A 19,734-nucleotide genomic window follows, 5' to 3' on the forward strand; every position below is an offset into this window, starting at 1 on the left:
TTATTTTTTTGAGATGGAGTCTTCCTCTGTCGCCCAGACTGGAGTGCAGTGGCACGATCATGGCTCACTGCAACCTCTGCCTCCTGGGTTCAAGCAATTCTCCTGTTTCAGCCTCCCGAGTAGCTTGGATTACGGGTGCCCACCACCACGCCCACCTAATTTTTGTATTTTTAGTAGAGATGGGGTTTCACCACGTTGGCCAGGATGGTCTTGAACTCCTGACTTCAAGTGATCTGCCCGCCTCGGCCTCCCAAAGTGCTGGGATTATAGGCGCGAGCCACTGCTCCCATCCAGAACATACATATCTATTTCTATATCTACATATCTGTCTTTACATGTATATATTAAAAATTAGAGTTTGCACTAATACCTCCAATTACAATCTAACATCATGGGATTTATTCTGGCTTTCTCCCTTCTCATATTTGTGTCTCCCCAACAATGAGAAACCTGGCTGGCTATCCTCAACATGGTAACTTATTTATTAAGAAGTTTATTTATTCATTTTTTTTTTTTTTTGAGATGGAGTTTCGCTCTTGTTGCCCAGGCTGGAGTGCAGTGGTGTGATCTTGGCTCACTGCAACCTCTGCCTCCCGGGTTCAAGCGATTCTCCTGCCTCAGCCTCTCAAATAGCTGGGATTACAGGCATGTGCCACCATGCCCAGCTAATTTTGTATTTTTTGTAGAGACAGATTTCTCCATGTTGGTCAGGCTGCTCTCGAACTCCCGACCCCAGGCCCATTTCCCTCCGTCTTTCCTCAGAGGAAACCACCAAGAGGTTGGCATATATTCTTCCTGAACGTGTTTTTATAGTTGTACTGCATTTGTACTGTGTATGAACAATATAAAGTTGCCTGCCTCGGCCTCCCAAAGTGCTAGGATTATAGGTGTGAGCCACCGTGCCCTGCCTCTAGTTTATTTATTTTTATTCCATGCGCTCAGTCTTGGGACCACGTGGTCTGTTTTCTTGGGCCTGGCCCCCTCAGTGCACAGTCTTTATACCCTAGCCCCAGTCCCTCTGATCATATCCCCAGCCCCACCTACTGAATCCCAGGTCTCTACCAAGGGAAAAGCAGGGAGGAGGCATTGATCAAGGAGAAGAGGGGGAAGGGACAGGGAAGGTCTTGATTTGTATTTTCTAAAACTACTCTGCTCATAATGCGTCTTAGCTGTGTTGTTGTGGAAAGTAGTGCTGACAGAGTGTCTTGTTTTTTTATTACTTACTCTTTCTTTTTAAGATGGTTTCACCCAAATATCACTGGTGTGGAGGCAGAAAACCTACTGTTGACAAGAGGAGTTGATGGCAGTTTTTTGGCAAGGCCTAGTAAAAGTAACCCTGGAGACTTCACACTTTCTGTTAGGTAAGTTGGAATGAAAAGAGAGAATCCTGAGAGTGTTTTCCAGGTAGGAAGTGATGAAACCATGCTTGGATAGCTTGCTGCCTGCATTTCGAGTTTGAAGGCCTTGTCTGAGCCCTGGGCTGCCTTCAGGGTTTGGGGAGTGGCCTCCTGGACATTTAGCAGAAGGGGAATAAGGAGGGCCCTTTTCTCCCCCTGAGACCTCATGGAAGGTGAGTTGGAGCAGGTCACAGAAGTTCTTAAGCCCTCCAGTGCTTGAGGCTTGTTCCACACATCTTGAACCTGGTTTCTGGATTTTTCTTTTCCTTCCTGTTGATTTATTTAAAAATTTTATTTCTTTTCAATCTTTTTTTTTTTTATAGAGGTGGGATCTTCCAATGTTGGCCAGGTTGACCTTGAACTCCTGGCCTCAAGCAATCCTGCCTTGGCCTCCCAAAGTGTTAGGATTACAGGCATGAGCCACCATGCCTGGCCTTCTTTTTTTGAGACAAGCTCTTGCTCTGTTGCCCAGGCTGGAGTGCAGTGGTGCGATCACAGCTTACAGCAGCCTTGAACTCCTGTGCTTAAGTGATCCTCCCGCCTCAGCCTCCTGGGTAGCTGGGACTCCAGGCTTGTGCCACCATGCTCAGCATTTTTAAAAAATATTTTTTGTAGGGATGAGGTCTCACTGTATTACCAAGGCTGATCTTTAACTCTTAGACTCAAGTGATCCTCCTGCCTCAGCCTCCCAAAGTATTGGGATTACAGGCATGAGCCACCACACTCAGACTCTGTTGATTTCTTAATAAGAAAAATACTTGTTAAGAGTTTCTTCAGATCGCTTTCCTTTATCAACAAGTAAAACATGACTGCGGAAGTTGTGGTCCCCTTTGTTCCCCTGCCCAGGCCCGTTTCCCTCTGTCTTTCCTCAGAGGAAACCACCAAGAGGTTGGCATATATTCTTCCTGAATGTGTTTTTATAGTTGTACTGCATTTGTACTGTGTATAAACAATATAAAGTTGGTTCGTGTGTTTTAAAAATTCACATACATGGATTTATAATGTATGTATCATTTTGCAACTTAAAAAAATTTTTTTTGAGCTCCATGCTGATTGATAAAGATCTTTTTTTTTTTTTTTTTTTTTTTTGAGACGGAGTTTCAGTCTTATTGCCCAGGCTGAAGTGCAATGGCGTGATCTCGGCTCACTGCAACCTCTGCCTCCTGGGTCAAGCTATTCTCCTGTCTCAGCCTCCAGAGTGGCTGGGATTACAGGTGCACGCCACCATGCCCAGCAATTTTTGTATTTTTAGTAAAGATCGGGTTTCACCATGTTGACCAGGCTGGTCTCAAACTCCTGACCTCAGGTGATCTGCCTGCCTTGGCCTCCCAAAATGCTGGAATTACAGGCATGAGCTACCATGCCTGGCCTTTTTTTTTGAGACAAAGTCTCACTCTTTTTCCCAGGCTGGAGTGCAGTGGCCACAATCTTGGCTCACTGCAACCTCTGCCTCCTGGGTTCAAGCAGTTCTCCTGCCTCAGCCTCCCGAGTACCTGGGATTACAGGCATGTACCACCATGCCCAGTTAATTTTTGTGTTTTTTGTAGAGACTAGGTTTTACCATGTTGGCCAGGCTGGTCCTGAACTCCTGACTTAAAGTGATCCACCTGCCTTGGTCTCCCAAAGTGCTGGGGTTACAGGCGTGAGCTATTGCGTCTGGCCTGAGAAATCTCATTCTTACTCCTACTCGCTTGCACACTATCTCCATTCCGTAGGTAGCCATTTCTATTAATTTCTTGTTTATCCTTCTGTGTTTCTTTCATTCTTTTTCTTTCTTTTTTTTTTTTTTTTTTTGAGACAATCTTACTCTGTTGCTCAGACTGGAGTGCAGTGGTGTAATCTTGGCTCACTGCAACCTCCACCTCCTGGGTTCAAGTGATTTTCATGACTCAGCCACCTAAGTAGTTGGGATTATTTTTTTTTTTTTTTTTTTTTTTTTTTTTTTTTTTTTTTTTTTACACCTGGTGTACCCCCCCCCCCCCCCCCCCCCCCCCCCCCCCCCCCCCCCCTATTTTTTTTTTTTTTTTTTTTTTTTACCACCCTGGTGTACACTACCACGCCCAGCTAATTTTTGTATTTTCAATAGAGATGGGGTTTCACCATGTTGTCCAGGCTAATCGCAAACTCTTGGCCTCAAGGGATCTGCCTGTCTTGGCCTCCCAAAGTGCTGGGATTATAGGCATGAGCCACCATGCCTGGCCCTATGTTTCTTTTTATAAAAATAAGCAAATTTATATTTTTATTACTATTTTCCTTTTATTTTTACGCATCAAGTAGAACGTTAAATATATTTCTTTGTAATTTTTTTCACTTACCTAAATCTTTTAGTGATCTCTCTAATCTTTTTAATCAGCTGGATGGCATTCTATCATGTGAATATTTTATAACTTCTATATACTGTCACCAGCAGGTAGCAATTTAGTTGTGTCTAGTATTTTAAAATGATATATAATGCCTCAATGAATATAGTAACCTTTTGCATATATTGTTTTGTGCTTTGGAATAACACTACCTTGTATTGGAAACTGTGTCATTACATGTGTCTTTTTATTTTTATTTTTTTTTGAGTCAGTTTCACTCTTGATGCCCGGGCTGGAGTGCAGTGGCGTGATCTCAGCCGACTGCAACCTCCGCCTCCCGGGTTCAAGCGATTCTCCTGCCTCAGCCTCCCCAGTAGGTGAGATTACAGGTGCCTGCCACCACGCCCAGCTAATTTTTGTATTTTTAGTAGGGACGGGGTTTCACCATGTTGGCCAGGCTGATGTCAGTCTCCTGACCTCAGGTGATCCTCCCACCTCAGCCTCCCAAAGTGCTGGGATTACAGACGTGAGCCACCGTGCCCGGCCATCATTTTTTTTTTTTTTAATTGCTGCATAGTGGCCGGGCACGGTGGCTTACGCCTGTAATCCCAGCACTTTGGGAGGCCAAGGCGGGCAGATCATGAGGTCAGGAGACCAATACTATCCTGGCTAACATGGTGAAACCCCGTCTCTACTAAAAATACAAAAAAATGTAGCTGGGCATGGTGGTGGGCGCCTGTAGTCCCAGCTACTTGGGAGGTTGAGGCAGGAGAATGGCGTGAACCCGGGACGTGGAGCTTGCAGTGAGCCAAGATTGCACCACTGCACTCCAGCCTGGGTGATGGAGCGAGACTCTGTCTCAAAAACAAACAAACAAAAAAATTGCTGCATAGTATTCCATTGCATGAGTAGTAACAACAATTTTTGCAATGCATAGTATTCCATTGTATGAATAGTAATGTAGCACTATTTGTTTATACATTTTTATGATTAAAAAACAAAATGTTTTTCTATTATGAATAAAGTGGCAATGAATATTTTTGTACAAGTGTTTTTGGTAACTATACAGTTATTGTCACTTAATATATGCAATTTGATAGGCCAGTCATTCAAAATAGAAGACATACAACATAGGCCGGGCGTGGTGGCTCAGGCCTGTAATCCCAGCACTTTGGGAGGCCGAGGTGGGCGGATCACCTGTGGGTAGGAGTTTGAGACCAGCCTGACCAACATGGAGAAACCCCATCTTTACTAAAAATACAAAAGTAGCTGAGTGTGGTGGTGCATTCCTGTAATCCCAGCTTCTTGGGAGGCTGAGGTAGGAGAATCGCTTGAACCTGGGAGGCAAAGGTTGCGGTGAGCCAAGATCACATCATTGCACTCCAGCCTGGGCAATAAGAGTGAAATTCCATCTCAAAAAAAAAAAAAAAGAAAGATATACAAGATAAAGAGAGTAATAAAGACCTTTGTGTTGAGTTGGTTGACATGTGGTTATTTCACCCATTGTATTTCTTATAGGGAATGGGTAAATTCGTTCCTTAGGTTTCTTTCAACACCTAGGTGAAATCCGACATGGAAGATGAGATCTGATTTTACTGGTGTAACTCTTTATTTGTCCCCTTGCCTCCCTTTCCAATGGACTATTTTAGAAGAAATGGAGCTGTCACCCACATCAAGATTCAGAACACTGGTGATTACTATGACCTGTATGGAGGGGAGAAATTTGCCACTTTGGCTGAGTTGGTCCAGTATTACATGGAACATCACGGGCAATTAAAAGAGAAGAATGGAGATGTCATTGAGCTTAAATATCCTCTGAACTGTGCAGATCCTACCTCTGAAAGGTCAGTAACATTTTAGTGACCACAAAATCTGCTGCTCCCTTATGTCCTGTGTGTCAGAAATGCATGACGGTCTGTGTATGACTCTCTGACTCCAAAGGCTTGTGACTGTTTTTTGAGCTGTAATCTTTAAAGAATTACTAAAGTGAGACTAATAGCATCAAATTATTTTCAGAGTACCTTTTTCTTGCAAAAGTTTTAATCAGTGTTACTTACACTCATCCTATAGGGGTTGCATACCATTCCTGCATATACTTGGTACATGTATTAGTTTTAAGACTTACTGAACTTCAGCAGATAATCTTTGAGAGTTATTAGAGGAAAACAAATGATAATGGAGACACCAAAATAGCAGCAGTTTTCTATGGTGGCTCTCGACCAGTTATTCAGCAATGCCACCAACAGATGTCAGTTTAAGCTCAGAAGTGGAAAAGCAGAGCGCTCAGAGGGTCAGCTTTTTCATCAGTTCTTTTAATGTTATCTCCACAATTATGTGAGAATGACCTTGCTTAGAGAAAATTGTGTTATTTTCGAGATCTTTCCCCCTGTGTTGGAACTAGGCTGATGAAAGCATGGGCTTGACTTACTTATTGATTGTATTCGTTTTGTACATTCCCAATCTCCTTTCTGACTTGGTGCAAATTCAGGATCTCTTAGTTTGTATATTTTGTGTCTTCAGGTATGATTTTTTCAGCTTATACCTTATGTCAGTGCTATTATGTGCTGATAATTTGTTTCTCTAGCTACCACCGTAGCTTCAGGCAAAAGGCTGTCAGCCAACTCTGTGCAGTTTATTTCTAAATTTTACTGTTTTCAGTTGAGTATGGATGAAGAATAACTCAAAGTTTATTCTTTTGATGATGAGCCCTTAACACCACCTGCCATGATAGTGCTTGCTTTCTGACCGAGATCCTGAGGGAAAAAGCCACTTTATTATTAGAACTATGTTAAGATGCTTCCCAAAAAACATGGAGCAGTATTGTCTCAAAGTCTGTCCTTGGATGGTCTTGGATGCCTACATCAGGACTGTCTGATGTGCTGGTTAAAATGCAGATTCCTGGGCCTCATTCAGACTTACGTGTATTGATATTGCTGGTTGTGGAGCCTGAGAATTCACATTTTTAGCAAAATCCCTCATTTTTACTCCAAGTCTTATGTGCATTATACAGTTTGAGATGATCACCCAGGATATAGTCCAAAGACACTGGAGGCTGTTGAAGTATAGGTTGTCTATATGGAAAAGGTTGGAATGTTTGAATTAATTTATAATGAAGATCCTTTTTAATTGAGTGTTCACATGCCAAAGCAAGGACAAACATTCAAAATGATTTTCTGTCTCTGTTACAACTTTTTCTTTTTTTTAAATTTATTTATTTGAGATGGAGTCTCACTCTGTCGCCCAGGATGGAGTCAAGTGGCGTGATCTCGGCTCACTATAACCTCCGCCTCCCAGATTCAAGTAATTCTCTTGCTTCAGCCTCCGGAGTAGCTGGGACTACAGGCGTGTGCCACCATGCCCAGTTAATTTTTGTATTTTTAGTAGAGACAGGGTTTTGTCATGTTTGCCATGCTGATCTCAAACTCCTGACCTCAGGTGATCCGCCCACCTTGGCCTCTCAAAGTGCTGGGATTATAGGCGTGAGCCACTGTGCCCGTCTCTATTACAACTTTTTATTACAACTTCTTTATTTTGACTTTATTTTTTAAAATTATTTATTTATTTTTTCGAGATGGAGTTTCGCTCTTGTCACCCAGGCTGGAGTGCAATGGTGCGATCTCAGCTCACTGCAACCTCCGCCTCCCAGGTTCAAGTGATTCTCCTGCCTCAGTCTCCTGAGTAGCTGGGATTACAGGCACTTGCCACCACACCTGGCCAATTTTGTATTTTTAGCAGAGACAGGGTTTCACCATGTTGGTCAGGCTGGTCTCGAACTCTTGACTTCAGGTGATCCACCTGCCTCGGCCTCCCAAAGTGTTGGGATTACAGGCATGAGCCACCACGTCTGGCCGACTTTATTTTTTTTTTTGAGACAGGGTCTTGCTCTATCACCCAAGCTGGAGTGCGGTGGCATGATCATAGCACATTGCAGCCTCGACCTCCTGGACTCAAGTGATCCTCCTGCCTCAGCCTCGTGTATAGCTGGGATTACAGGCAGTTGCCACCATGCCAGGCTAATTTTTAATTGTTTTGTAAAGATGGAGATTTCACTGTGTTGCCCAGACTGGTCTTGAACTCCTGGCCTCAAGCGATCTTCCTGCCTTGGCCTTCCAAAGTGTTGGGATTACAGGCATAAGCCACTATGCATGGCCTGTAACTTCTTTAAATGGCTATAATTAAACAGTTGGTCCTTTTAAGACTGGGCAATGGACGAATGGCAAATTGCATTTTTAAAACAGGAGGGATTTAAAAAAAAAAACAGGAAAGATTGGGGCATTTGTCTCTAAAGGACTGTGGGCTCATTTAAGAAGTTTAGTGGTCATTCTTAACCATCTTTGTGGTTTTTCCTGCCTGCATGGGATGCAAATTTTCTGTCTCAGATGGGATTGATCAATCCCTTGGAGGAATGTGTCTACTTTTTAATTGTGTTTAGGAGAGCTGACTGTATACAGTAGTTTTGTGAAAGAACAACATGAACCCATAGTAGAGCTAAATTCTTTTTTATTTTTTAAAAACTTTAGGTGGTTTCATGGACACCTCTCTGGGAAAGAAGCAGAGAAATTATTAACTGAAAAAGGAAAACATGGTAGTTTTCTTGTACGAGAGAGCCAGAGCCACCCTGGAGATTTTGTTCTTTCTGTGCGCACTGGTGATGACAAAGGGGAGAGCAATGACGGCAAGTCTAAAGTGACCCATGTTATGATTCGCTGTCAGGTAAATCTCCAGTTGAACTATGGGTCTGGCAAGATGTTGTCTTTGGGTGATTTTTCTGCTGGAAGAAGACAGACACCATTACATTCAAAGTCAGATTGTCTTTTATTTATTTATTTATTTTATTTTTTTATTTATTTTTTTTGAGACAGGGTCTTGCTCTATCACCTAAAGATGGGGTTTCACCACGTTGGGTCTGGTGACCCAAATCTTTGGGTGATTTTTCTGCTGGAAGAGGACAAACACCATTACATTCAAAGTCAGATTTTCTTTCCATTTTTTTTTTTTTTTAAATATTCATTTATTTATTCATTTAAGACTAGGTCTTGCCCTGTCACCCAGGCTGGAGTGCAGTGATGTGGTAATGGCTCACTGCAGCCTCAACCTCCCTGGGCTCAGTTGATCTTCCCTCAGCCTCTTGAGTAGCTGGGACTACAGGTGTGTGCCAACATGCCCAGCTAGTGTTTGTATTTTTTGTAGAGATGGTGTTTCGCTGCATTGCCCAGTGTGGTCTTGAACTAGGGCTCAAGAGGCCTGCCTCCTTCAACCTCCCAAAGTGTTAGGATTACAGATGTGAACTACTGTGCCTGATCCAAAGTCAGATTTTCTTTGCTCACTTAGTCAAGTTCGTCTATGCTTTCATTATACTTATTAGTATAGTTACTGTATTAGTATATTAGCATATTTAATATATTATTATACTTATCATACTTGAGTATATTGAGTATATTTACACTTTTAATATATTTGTATACACACACTACATTTTTATTATTTATCTTTTTTTTGAGACAGAGTCTCCCTCTGTTGCCCAGGCTGAAGTGCAGTTGGCTCACTGCAACCTCTGCCTCTTGGGCTCAAGTGATTCTCACCCCTTACCCTCCTGAGTAGCAGGGATTACAGGCGTCCACCACCGAGCCTGGCTAATTTTTGTATTTTTAGTGGATATGGGGTTTTACCATGTTGGCCAGGCTGGTCTCGAACTCCTGACCTCAAATGATCTGCCCGCCTTGGCCTCCCAAAGTGCTGGAATTATAGGCGTGAGCCACTGCACCCAGCCTATTATCTATCTTTTGATGGACATTTAAGTTGTCTCCATATACTAGCTATTGTGAATAATGCTGCAGTGAACATGAGAGTGCTTGAAAACACTAATGTAACATAAAGGTAACAAATAATAAATGTCATCTGTTTATCTTGAAAGGAACTGAAATACGATGTTGGTGGAGGAGAACGGTTTGATTCTTTGACAGATCTTGTGGAACATTATAAGAAGAATCCTATGGTGGAAACATTGGGTACAGTACTACAACTCAAGCAGGTGAGCGGATTGGAAAGCTCAAGCTTTCTCCTTAAAAACTTAAAAAAATCCTAATAGAGAATTTTGCAAACATACAGAGGTAGACAGAATAGTATCATCAGCCTCCATGTACCCATTGCAGCTTCAACTATCAAATCTTTTTTTGTTTTTTTTTTTGAGACAGTCTTACTCTGTCACCCAGTCTGGAGTGCAGTGTTACAATCTTGGCTCACTACAACCTCTGCTTCCTGGGTTCAAGCGATTCTCCTGCCTCAGCCTCCCGAGTAGCTGGGACTACAGGTGCCCGCCACCATGCCCGGCTAATTTTTGTATTTTTAATAGAGACGGGGTTTCACCATGTTGGCCAGGCTGGTCTTGAATTTCTGACCTCAAGTGATCTGCCCGCCTTGGCCTCCCAAAGTTTTGGGATTACAGGCGTGAGCTACCACGCCTGGCCCTAAATCTTTTCTTATTATGACTCCACTCACTGACTGCCTGCTATAGTACTTGGAAACATATTCCAGATGTATATTATTCCCATATTTATCTGTAAAAGGCCTTACAGAGGTTTTTTTTATTTTTTATTTTTTATTTATTTATTTATTTATTTATTTTTTTTTGAGATGGAGTTTTGCTCTGTCGCCCAGGCTGGAGTGCAGTGGCGTGTTCTTGGCTCACTGCAACCTCTGCGTCCCGGGTTCAAGAGCTTCTCCTGCCTCAGCCTCCTGAGTAGCTGGGATTATAAGCGGTGCCACTACACCCAGCTAATTTTTGTATTTTTAGTAGAGATAGGGTTCCACCATGTTAGCCAGGCTGTTCTTGAACTCCTGACCTCCAGTGATCTGCCTGCCTCAGCCTCCCAAAGTGCTGGGATTATAGGCGTGAGCCACTGCGTCTGGCCTAAGGCCGTACAGAGTTTTAAAGCAAGTTTTCATTATAGATCCACTTCTGGTTACCTTTAGGTAAACTCACTTATTCACTTCGGCATTGTTGCTATTTCAAATTTCACCTTTATGATAGTGGAAAATGATATAATCTCTCTAAATAATGTGGTCTATTTATAAAGAAAAATAGGCTTGAATTTATATCAGCAGAGTAAAGTGTATGTGGAGACTGAAGAAAGATACATTGTTTGGCTGAACAGAAAAGACAGTGAAACTATTTGAAAACTTTTATTGTGAATTACGGGGTCCTATGAACCCTTTGTCCGTGCCTTTATGAATATCAACATAGATGTGTTTTTTTTTTTGCATTAACACCCTTTTCTGTAATATTTTCTTTATTTTACATCAACTGCTGTACTTGATCAGCCCCTTAACACGACTCGTATAAATGCTGCTGAAATAGAAAGCAGAGTTCGAGAACTGAGCAAATTAGCTGAGACCACAGATAAAGTCAAACAAGGCTTTTGGGAAGAATTTGAGGTAAGTTATTAAAAAACTGTTTTTATGTGAGTTGTTATATCCTATTTTTAGTGGAGGAGAAGTTGGTCTTGTGTTTGGAATTGGACCTGAGAGACTTGAAACTGACGTCCTTTTTTAATTCGGCCATTGATTGACATGGAACAAGTTGCTGAGAGGGCTTCTTCGAAATAGAAGAGCATTGTGTTCTGAGGGAAGGGAGTTGGCAGTGAGTAGTCAATGAATGTGCCAGCCGCTCTCCATTTGGCTCTTTTGGTTTGGATTGGTGGCAAAATCTCAGAGAAACAAAAGGATCTAATTTCTTTGAAAGATTTCCAACACACACTGGGGTCTGTAGCCTTAGTGCAGCAAATGAGTATGAGTAGAAGAGAAACACCTTGTGGTGGCTTTTTTTTTTTTTTTGAGACAGGGTCTCGCTCTGTCGCCGAAGCTGGAGTGTACTGGCGCGATCTCGGTTCACTGCAGCCCCGACCTCCCTGGGCTCGAGTGATCCTCCCATCTCAGCCTCCTGAGTAGCTGGGACTACAGGCACATGCCACCATGCCCGGCTAATTTTTGTATTTTTGGTAGAAATGAGGTTTTGCAGTGTCGCCCAGGCTGGTCTTGAACTCTTGGGCTCAATTGATCCTCCTACTTAAGCTTCCTGAGTGGCTGGGACTACAGGCACACGATACCATGCCCATCTAATTTTTGTATTTTTTTGTAGAGATGGGGTTTTGCAGTGTTGCCCAGGCTGGTCTTGAACTCTTGGGCTCAAGTGATCCTCCAGCCTTGACGTGCCAAATGTGGTGGCTTTAATTTCAGAGTTCAAATTGATAACTCTGGTAAGTTAAGTGAACTGATTTCTTTTTTTTTTTTTAATTATTTTTGTTGATTATACTTTAAGTTCTGGGATATATGTGCAGAACGTGCAGGTTTGTTACATTGGTATACATGTGCCATCGTGGTTTGCTGCACACATCAACCCATCATCTAGGTTTTAAGCCCTGCATGCATTAGATATTTGTCCTAATGCTCTCCCTCCCCTTTAATGCATCAGTGAAAAAGTGATGATAGGCTGGGCGTGGTGGCTCACTCCTATAATCTCGGCAGTTTGAGAGGGTGAGGCAGGCGGACCACTTGAATCCAGGAGTTTGCCCCCATCCCCAGACAGTGTGTGTGATGTTCCCCTCCCTGTGTCCATGTGTTCTCATTGTTTGGTTTTCTGTTCCTGTGTTAGTTTGCTGAGAGTGATGGTTTCCAGCTTCATCCATGACCCTGCAAAGGACATGAACTCATTCTTTTTTTATGGCTGCATAGTATTCCATGGTGTATATGGGCCACATTTTCTTTATCCGGTCTATCATTGATGGGCATTTGGGTTGGTTCCAAGTCTTTGCTGTTGTAAATAGTGCTGCAATAAACATACGTGTGCATATGTCTTTATAGTAGAATGATTTATAATCCTTTGGGTATATACCCAGTAATGGGATTGCTGGGTCAAATGGTATTTCTGGTTCTAGATCCTTGAGGAGCCACCACACTGTCTTCCACAATGGTTCAACTAATTTACACTCCAACAGTGTAAAAGCGTTCCTATTTCTCCACATCCTCTCCAGCATCTGTTGTTTCCTGACTTTAAGTGAAATGATCTCTTTCCTGAAACTAACTTGGGTTGGAGAATGTCCCTGATGGGAATGTGCCGTGTTCCCATTGCACTCTTCTATATCACTTGACCATTGACAATGTGATCTCTTTCGTTTTCTCCTCATCCATTTGACAGAAAACTTCAAAAACAAGGATTCTGGCATATTTACCTTTGCAGTTGTCCCCAGCATGTAGCACAGTGCCTAGTACACAGAAGAAACTCCATAAATGTTTGTTGAATGAACATTTACATTTAACTCATGTTTACATCATTTTATTTTCCTGTTCTGTTTTATGGGAATGATTATTCTATGCTTTTTGAGGACTACAGTTTATAAATATTTGTGGAATGAATGAATAAGTGAATGACTGGGCAAATAAAGTCCTTTTAGCCAGAGTATGTCTGAACAACTTGCTGAGATAGACATGATTTCCCGTTTTCCAGCTGAGGGGCCTAAGGGAGGTTAAGTAAATTATTTAACCTTCATACCACAGTTTTTGTTTTGTTTTGTTTTGTTTTTTTCCTCCTGAGACAGAGTCTCACTTTGCTGCCCAGACTGGAGTACAGTGGTGCAATCATAGCTCACTGCAGCATCCAACTTCTGGGCTCACGCCATTCTCCCACCTCAGCCTCCTGAGTAGCTGGGACTACAGATGTGTACCACCATAGCCGGCTAATTTTTCATTTTTTGTAGATATGGGGTCTCACTATGTTACCCAGGTTGGTCTTGAACTTCTGAGCTCAAACAATTCTCCTCTCTTGGCCTCTCAAAGTGTTGGGATTACAGGTGTGAGCCACTGTGCCCAGTCCATACCACAGATATTGATTGAATTCCAGCACTGGGGAGGAGTGTAGAATAGAACATTCTCAGTCCTTGCTCAACATTGCTGAACAGAGACTTGAATTTGAGTTTATTCTCTCATCCCAGGCTTCAGGTTAGGCTCTGAAGACACTAGTGAACAAGACAGACAGGGTTACTGCCTTTAAAGGGAGCTTCTAGTTGAGAGAAGGAAAACAGTGATGAAAAGCATCAGTGAAAAAGTGATGATAGGCTGGGCGTAGTGGCTACTCCTGTAATCTCAGCACTTTTAGAGGGTGAGGCAGGCAGATCACTTGATTCCAGGAGTTTGAGGCCAGGCTGGGCAACATGGTAAAGCCCTGTCTTTACAAAAAATAGAAAAAGTAGCTGGGTGTGGTGGTGCACACCCGCAGTCCCAGCTACTCTGGGGGTTGAGGTGGGAGGATTGCTTGAGCCTGGGAGGTTGAGGCTGCAGTGAGCTGAGATCACGCCACTGCTCTCCAGCCTGAGCAACAGAGCCAGAACCTGTCTCAAAAGAAAAAAAAAAAATGATGATAAACATAATGAGTCAGAATTTTGAAATCTCAGCCTCACTGTTGCCTTCCTTGTCCGCTACCATTACATTCACTTCATTTCATTACGTTCACTTCATTATGTTCACTTCATTTCGTTCATTACGTTCACTTCATTTCACCTTCATAAAGCCTCATGAGGTAAGATGGGGAGATACAGAAGTTTTAGAAACCGCTCATCAAAATTGAATGGAAAACCGATTGTTCCAAAACTTTTTAGTGTGGAAAATTTCTATTATATGCAAAAGTAGAGAGAATGGGATAGTTATAGCAGTATATCTGACACCCAGCATTAACAACTGTTGATAATATGGCCAATCTTTTTCGACTCTGCCCCACTCACTCCCCCAGCCCTGGCTTGTCTCGAAGCAAATACTTTTTTTTTTTGAGATGGAGTTTTTTTTTGTTGTTTTGTTTTTTGTTTTTGAGATAGAGTCTCACTCTGTTCCCCAAGCTGGAGTGCTGTGGCTTGATCTTGGCTCACTACAACCTCCGCCTCCCGGGTTCAAGTGATTCTTGTGCCTCAGCCTCCTGAGTAACTGGGATTACAGGCGTGCACCACCATGCCCAGCTAATTTTTGTATTTTTAGTAGGGACGGGGTTTTCACTGTTGGCCACGCTGGTCTCAAACTCCTGACCTCAGGTGATCCGCCTGACTTGGCCTCCCAAAGTGCTGGGATTGTAGGTGTGAGCCACTGCTCCCCACCTTGAAGCAAATCTTACACATCATTTCATCTGTAACTATTTTATTTAAAAAAATTATAACCTGAATAGCATTATCATATCTAAAACTATTAACAGTATTTCCTTAATATTAAAACATATCAGTCACTATTCACATTTTCCTGATTGCTACACACACACACATACTTGCAATTTGTTTTTTTTTCTTTTTAGATGGAGTCTCACTCTGTTGCCCAGGCTGGAGTGCAATGGTGCGTTCTCAGCTCACTGCAACCTCCACCGCCTGGGCTCAAGTGATTCTCTTGCCTCAGCCTCCTGAGTAGCTGGGACTACGGGTGCCCACCACCTCACCTGGCTAGTTTCTGTATTTTTAGTAGAGATGGAGTTTCACCATGTTGGCCAGGTTGGTCTCAAACTTCCGACCTCAGGTGATCCACCCACCTCAGCCTCCCAAAGTGCTGGTATTACAGGCATTGAATTGGGAGTGCTTTCTTCCACCTTGATTATGAAAAAATTTCAAATGTGTATAAAACAGATTCATATAAAGGATCCTGATATGCCATTATCTGTTTTATCAATTATCCCTGACATCATATTTTTATTTATAAATATTTCAATATTTGTGGAATCCTTAAAAATGCATCACATAACCCAACATTGTTCATATTATACCAGTTGTCTTATAATTTAAAAATATTTTGTTCAATCATTTTTCAGATAAGCTTCACACACTGTGGTTGGCTAAGTCTCATAATATTTCTGTTTTAAAAATCTTAAGGCTGGGCGCTGTGGCACACGGCTGTAATTCCAGCACTTTGGGAGGCTGAGGTAGGTGGATCACGAGGTCAAGAGATTGAGACCATCCTGGCCAACATGGTGAAATCTGGTCTCTACTAAAAATACAAAAATTAGCCGGGCATGGTAGTGCGTGCCTGCAGTCCCAGCTACTCAAGAGGCTGAGGCAGGAGAATCACTTGAATCCGGGAGGTGGCAGTTGCAGTGAGCCGAGATCGCGCCACTGCACTCCAGCCTGGAGACAGAGTGAGGCTCTATCTCAAAACAAAACAAAACAAAACAAATTTTAAGTCTCTTAGAATACTTTGATGCCCCTTCCATCTCTCTCTTTTTCTGTCTTCCTTCCCCCTCTCCCTGTCTTTTCTGCTGTTGAAGAAAGCAGATCATTTGTTCTGAGAGTTACTTATAGTCTGAATTTTGCTGAGTGCCTCTCTGTGGTGGACTTAAGCATGTATCCATCCCTTATATTTCTTGTAAGTTGAAATATCTAGAGACTTTATTGGATACAGGTTTTCTTTGGCAAGATAGCATGTACGGTGGTGTATCAGGAGGTGTTTATGTCCTGTTGTTTCTTCTCTGATTTTCTTAGCAGCTCCTGATCATTGTTACTTAGATCCATTAATTCATAAGGGACTGTATGGTAGTGATATTATAATTTTATCATTCTTCTTCATTTGTTAGGTTGGAATATTTCTATAAAAAGCTTTTCATCGCCGAGGGTTGATTTCTTCCTTCTTATTAAGCAGTTTTGTTTTCTTTTCTTTTCTTTTTTTTTTTTTTTTTTTTTGAGGCAGGTCTCACTGTGTTGCTCAGGCTGGTGTGCAGTGGCGCAAACACATAGTTGTGAACTCCTGGGCTCAGGTGATCCTCCTGCCTCAGTTTCCTGTGTAGTTGGGACCACAGGTGCATGCCACCATGCCTGGCTAATTTTTTGATTTTTTTGTAGAGATGAGGTCTCATTTTGTTTCCCAGGCTGGTCTTGAATGTCTGGGCTCAAGCAATCTTTCTACCTCGGCCTCCTGAGTAACTGGGACTACAGGCACATACTACCATGCCCAGCTAATTTTTTTTATTTTTATTTTTAGTAGAGATGTGGTCGTATTATGTTGCTCAGGATGGTCTCGAACTGCAGAGCTCAAGTGATCCTCCTGCCTCAGCCTCCCAGTGTGATGGGATTATAGGTGTACGACAGGCATGAGCCAACGAGCCTGGCCAGATTTTTTTTTCCTGATTTAAAATCTATTATGGGTTCAATTGATACTTCCAAATCAAACTCAGGGCTTCAGGATTTTTACTAACCTAATTGATCTTACCCATGTATCTCCTTTCTCTAGTGCCAAAAATCCTACTTCTTGAAGCCATAATAAGATTATTCATTTGTTCTATCCCACATTACACACAACAATCTTAGAATAATGACTTCCCAATAATATGATTACTGAAAACAGTTTAATTTTTTTTGCACTTTTCCAAAAAATCCTTCAGAGATGTGTAGTCAAGTTACTGTATTCTGCTGGGCACAGTGGCTTACGCCTATAATCCCAGCACTTTGGGAGGCCAAGAAGGGAGGATTGCTGGAGCTCAGGAGTTTGAGACCAGCCGGGGCAATATAGTGTGACCCTGTCTCTACAAAAGAAAATTAAAAATTAACCAGACATGGTGGCACGTACCTGTAGTCCCAGCTATTGAGCGGCTGTGGCGAGAGTAGGCTTCAGCCCAGGAGTTTGAAGCTGCAGTGAGATACGACTGTGACATTGTACTCCAGGGTGACAGAGCAGGGACCCTGTTTTTAAAAAATGTATATAAAAAAAATTCCTGTGCCTTAGACTCATTTGTAATCATCCTTCTCTCTGTGTGGCTGTATGCTAACTGGGTATATGGTTAGTTTATTTGTTTCATTTAAAAAAATCTCTTTCTGTTAAGTTTTATTTATAATTACACAAATATTGGCTTTGATAGTCAAATTGAAAAAACAAAGTATATTCAAAGAAGTCTACCTTCTATCCTTGTCCTCTCCTGTCTATATTTTAGCCATAGTATAAAAAGTTACGGTTTATCATTACATTTCAAAAATATAAGAAGATATTCCCATATCCCACTTTTTCTTAAACAGTAGCATAACTTTACATACTTTTTTCTAACCTTGCTTTTTTAAATATCTTGGACATCCTAGATATCCATAGTAGTGTCTAGAGATAGTCTTCATTCTTTTTTTACTGTATAGTAATCCATTGTAGTTGTACCACAGTTTATTCAACCTATTGATGGGCATTTGGGTAGTTTCCAAATGTATCACAGAGAGGATTACAGTGAATAGCCTTGTGTATGCATCCTGTTTTACTTTTGCTGACTACTGGTAATACTAACATTTTTTATGTTCCGTATTTAAAAAATGGTGGTTATTGTTCATCTATAACTTTTATTATACATGACTTTGGTTAGCATGCTTTAACCTTTTAGCATAGCATTTGCAAACTACCTGTTTTAATTAAAATTTTGGTTAAATGTAAAAAATAGTGAGCTATTTTATAATCTAGATTCAATAGAATCTTATACTTCCTTTACAAATGATAGCTGAATTGATCATTTGTGTAAATGACTGTGAACTTAAAAATTATAGCATTTTTTAAAATAAATTTTTTTAACATTTAAAAATTATGTAAAATAATAGACACACAAAGTAAAAAGAGAAGAAAAAAAAAAAAAGACATGGTCTTGCTATGTTGCCCAGGCTGGTCTCAAACTCCCGGGCTCAAGTGCTCCTCCTGCCTTGGCCTCCTAAAGTGTGAGCCACCACACCTGGCAAAAATTAATTTCTTTAAAACAAAAACATTACAGGTTATCTGGTACCATGGTAGCTTCTTTAACACTAGGTTCACTTAGAACGAAGCTTAGGAACAAAGTCATACTTTCACAAAGAGCTTGTGTGGCAATGGGGTATTTTTTGCAAATTCCATTGGTGGGGTCAAGATGTGAGTTTAGAAGGAACTCTTAGCCTGACTCTTCTGGCCATGGAAAAAGATGGTTGGTTCTAAATGCTGACCTGATGATTTTACACTGTCACATCTCAAATTGTGGTCATCTTTTATACATTATTAACAACAAAAGGGAAAAATTGAGTTGACTTTAAGAGGAAGTGGAAAATAATGAGATCACATCTATACTCTACAGGCTCTCCATAGAGGTCAGACTGAGGTGGTAAAATTGTTGTGCACTAAATTAGGGCATTAACGTTTCGTGGAAACTGAAGCTATATCTAAATAGCTGATGGCCTGCTTTCTAGATCTCTTATGTACTTGCTTCTCAAATTCAGTGTTTTAAAAAATTGCCCTTTGAGGTTGGAACCAGGGAAATAAGGCTGAGAACAGAATAAGCCATTATCAAAAAAATTAGAAACTTGGAAGCAGATACTCATAATCTAAATCCTCTGAAGCTAAAGTTTGATCCACAATAGCAAAGCATTATCATTTTTGTGATTGTACCTTAGTTGTTTTCTGGAAGGTGATAAATTTGGGATCACTTTCTTCTTGCATTGTGCTCCGATAGTCTTTAAAACAAACCAGAGCTCTAAATTGCAATGCCATTGGTAATTTAACTCTGATTTGTCTCTATGCCTTGCTCCTGGTGTTCTGTAAAATTCTACATGTCATTTCAGGTATCTCTATCCAGAAGATGTTACTTTTGCCTTTGATGCACTTTAAAACGTGAAGTCTGTTGTGAAGCTCTTTGGTTCTTTTCTCCTTTGCTGCTGAAATAAATTCAGGTTGATGATTTTCTTCTAGGATATGTTGTGTGATCTAGACATTGCAAACCCAAGTCTTTGATATTTTTCCCTACAGATTGCCTATTTCTTTTTTATTTTAATTTTTATTAGATATTATTATTTTTGAGATGGAGTCTCACTCTGTCGCCCAGGCTGGAGTGCAGAGGTGTGATAGCTCACTGCAACCTCCACCTCCCGAGTTCAAGTGATTCTTCTGTCTCAGCCACCCAAGTAGCTGGGATTACAGGCATGCACCACCACTCCCAGCTAATTTTTTTGTATTTTTAGTAGGGATGGGATTTCTCCATGTTGGCCAGGCTGGTCTCAAACTCCTGACCTCAAGTGATCTTCCTGCCTTGGTCTCCC

At 41.5% G+C, this 19,734-nt stretch overlaps 1 protein-coding gene across 2 annotated transcripts in view; it reads left to right on the forward strand.

Annotated features, from left to right (window-relative positions):
* PTPN11 (protein tyrosine phosphatase non-receptor type 11) overlaps window positions 1-19,734 on the forward strand; it is a 94,392-nt gene that overhangs the window by 24,594 nt on the left and 50,064 nt on the right. For both annotated transcript variants that reach the window (XM_030821438.1, XM_030821439.1), the window contains exons 2-6: window positions 1,239-1,361; window positions 5,347-5,541; window positions 8,218-8,410; window positions 9,612-9,728; window positions 11,018-11,131. In XM_030821438.1, the coding sequence (XP_030677298.1) occupies window positions 1,239-1,361; window positions 5,347-5,541; window positions 8,218-8,410; window positions 9,612-9,728; window positions 11,018-11,131 (742 nt within the window). The remainder of the gene's footprint in view (window positions 1-1,238; window positions 1,362-5,346; window positions 5,542-8,217; window positions 8,411-9,611; window positions 9,729-11,017; window positions 11,132-19,734) is intronic.

This window comes from Nomascus leucogenys, chromosome 10 (assembly GCF_006542625.1).
Source record: "Nomascus leucogenys isolate Asia chromosome 10, Asia_NLE_v1, whole genome shotgun sequence".
In the NCBI taxonomy this organism is placed as follows: Eukaryota; Metazoa; Chordata; class Mammalia; order Primates; family Hylobatidae; genus Nomascus; species Nomascus leucogenys.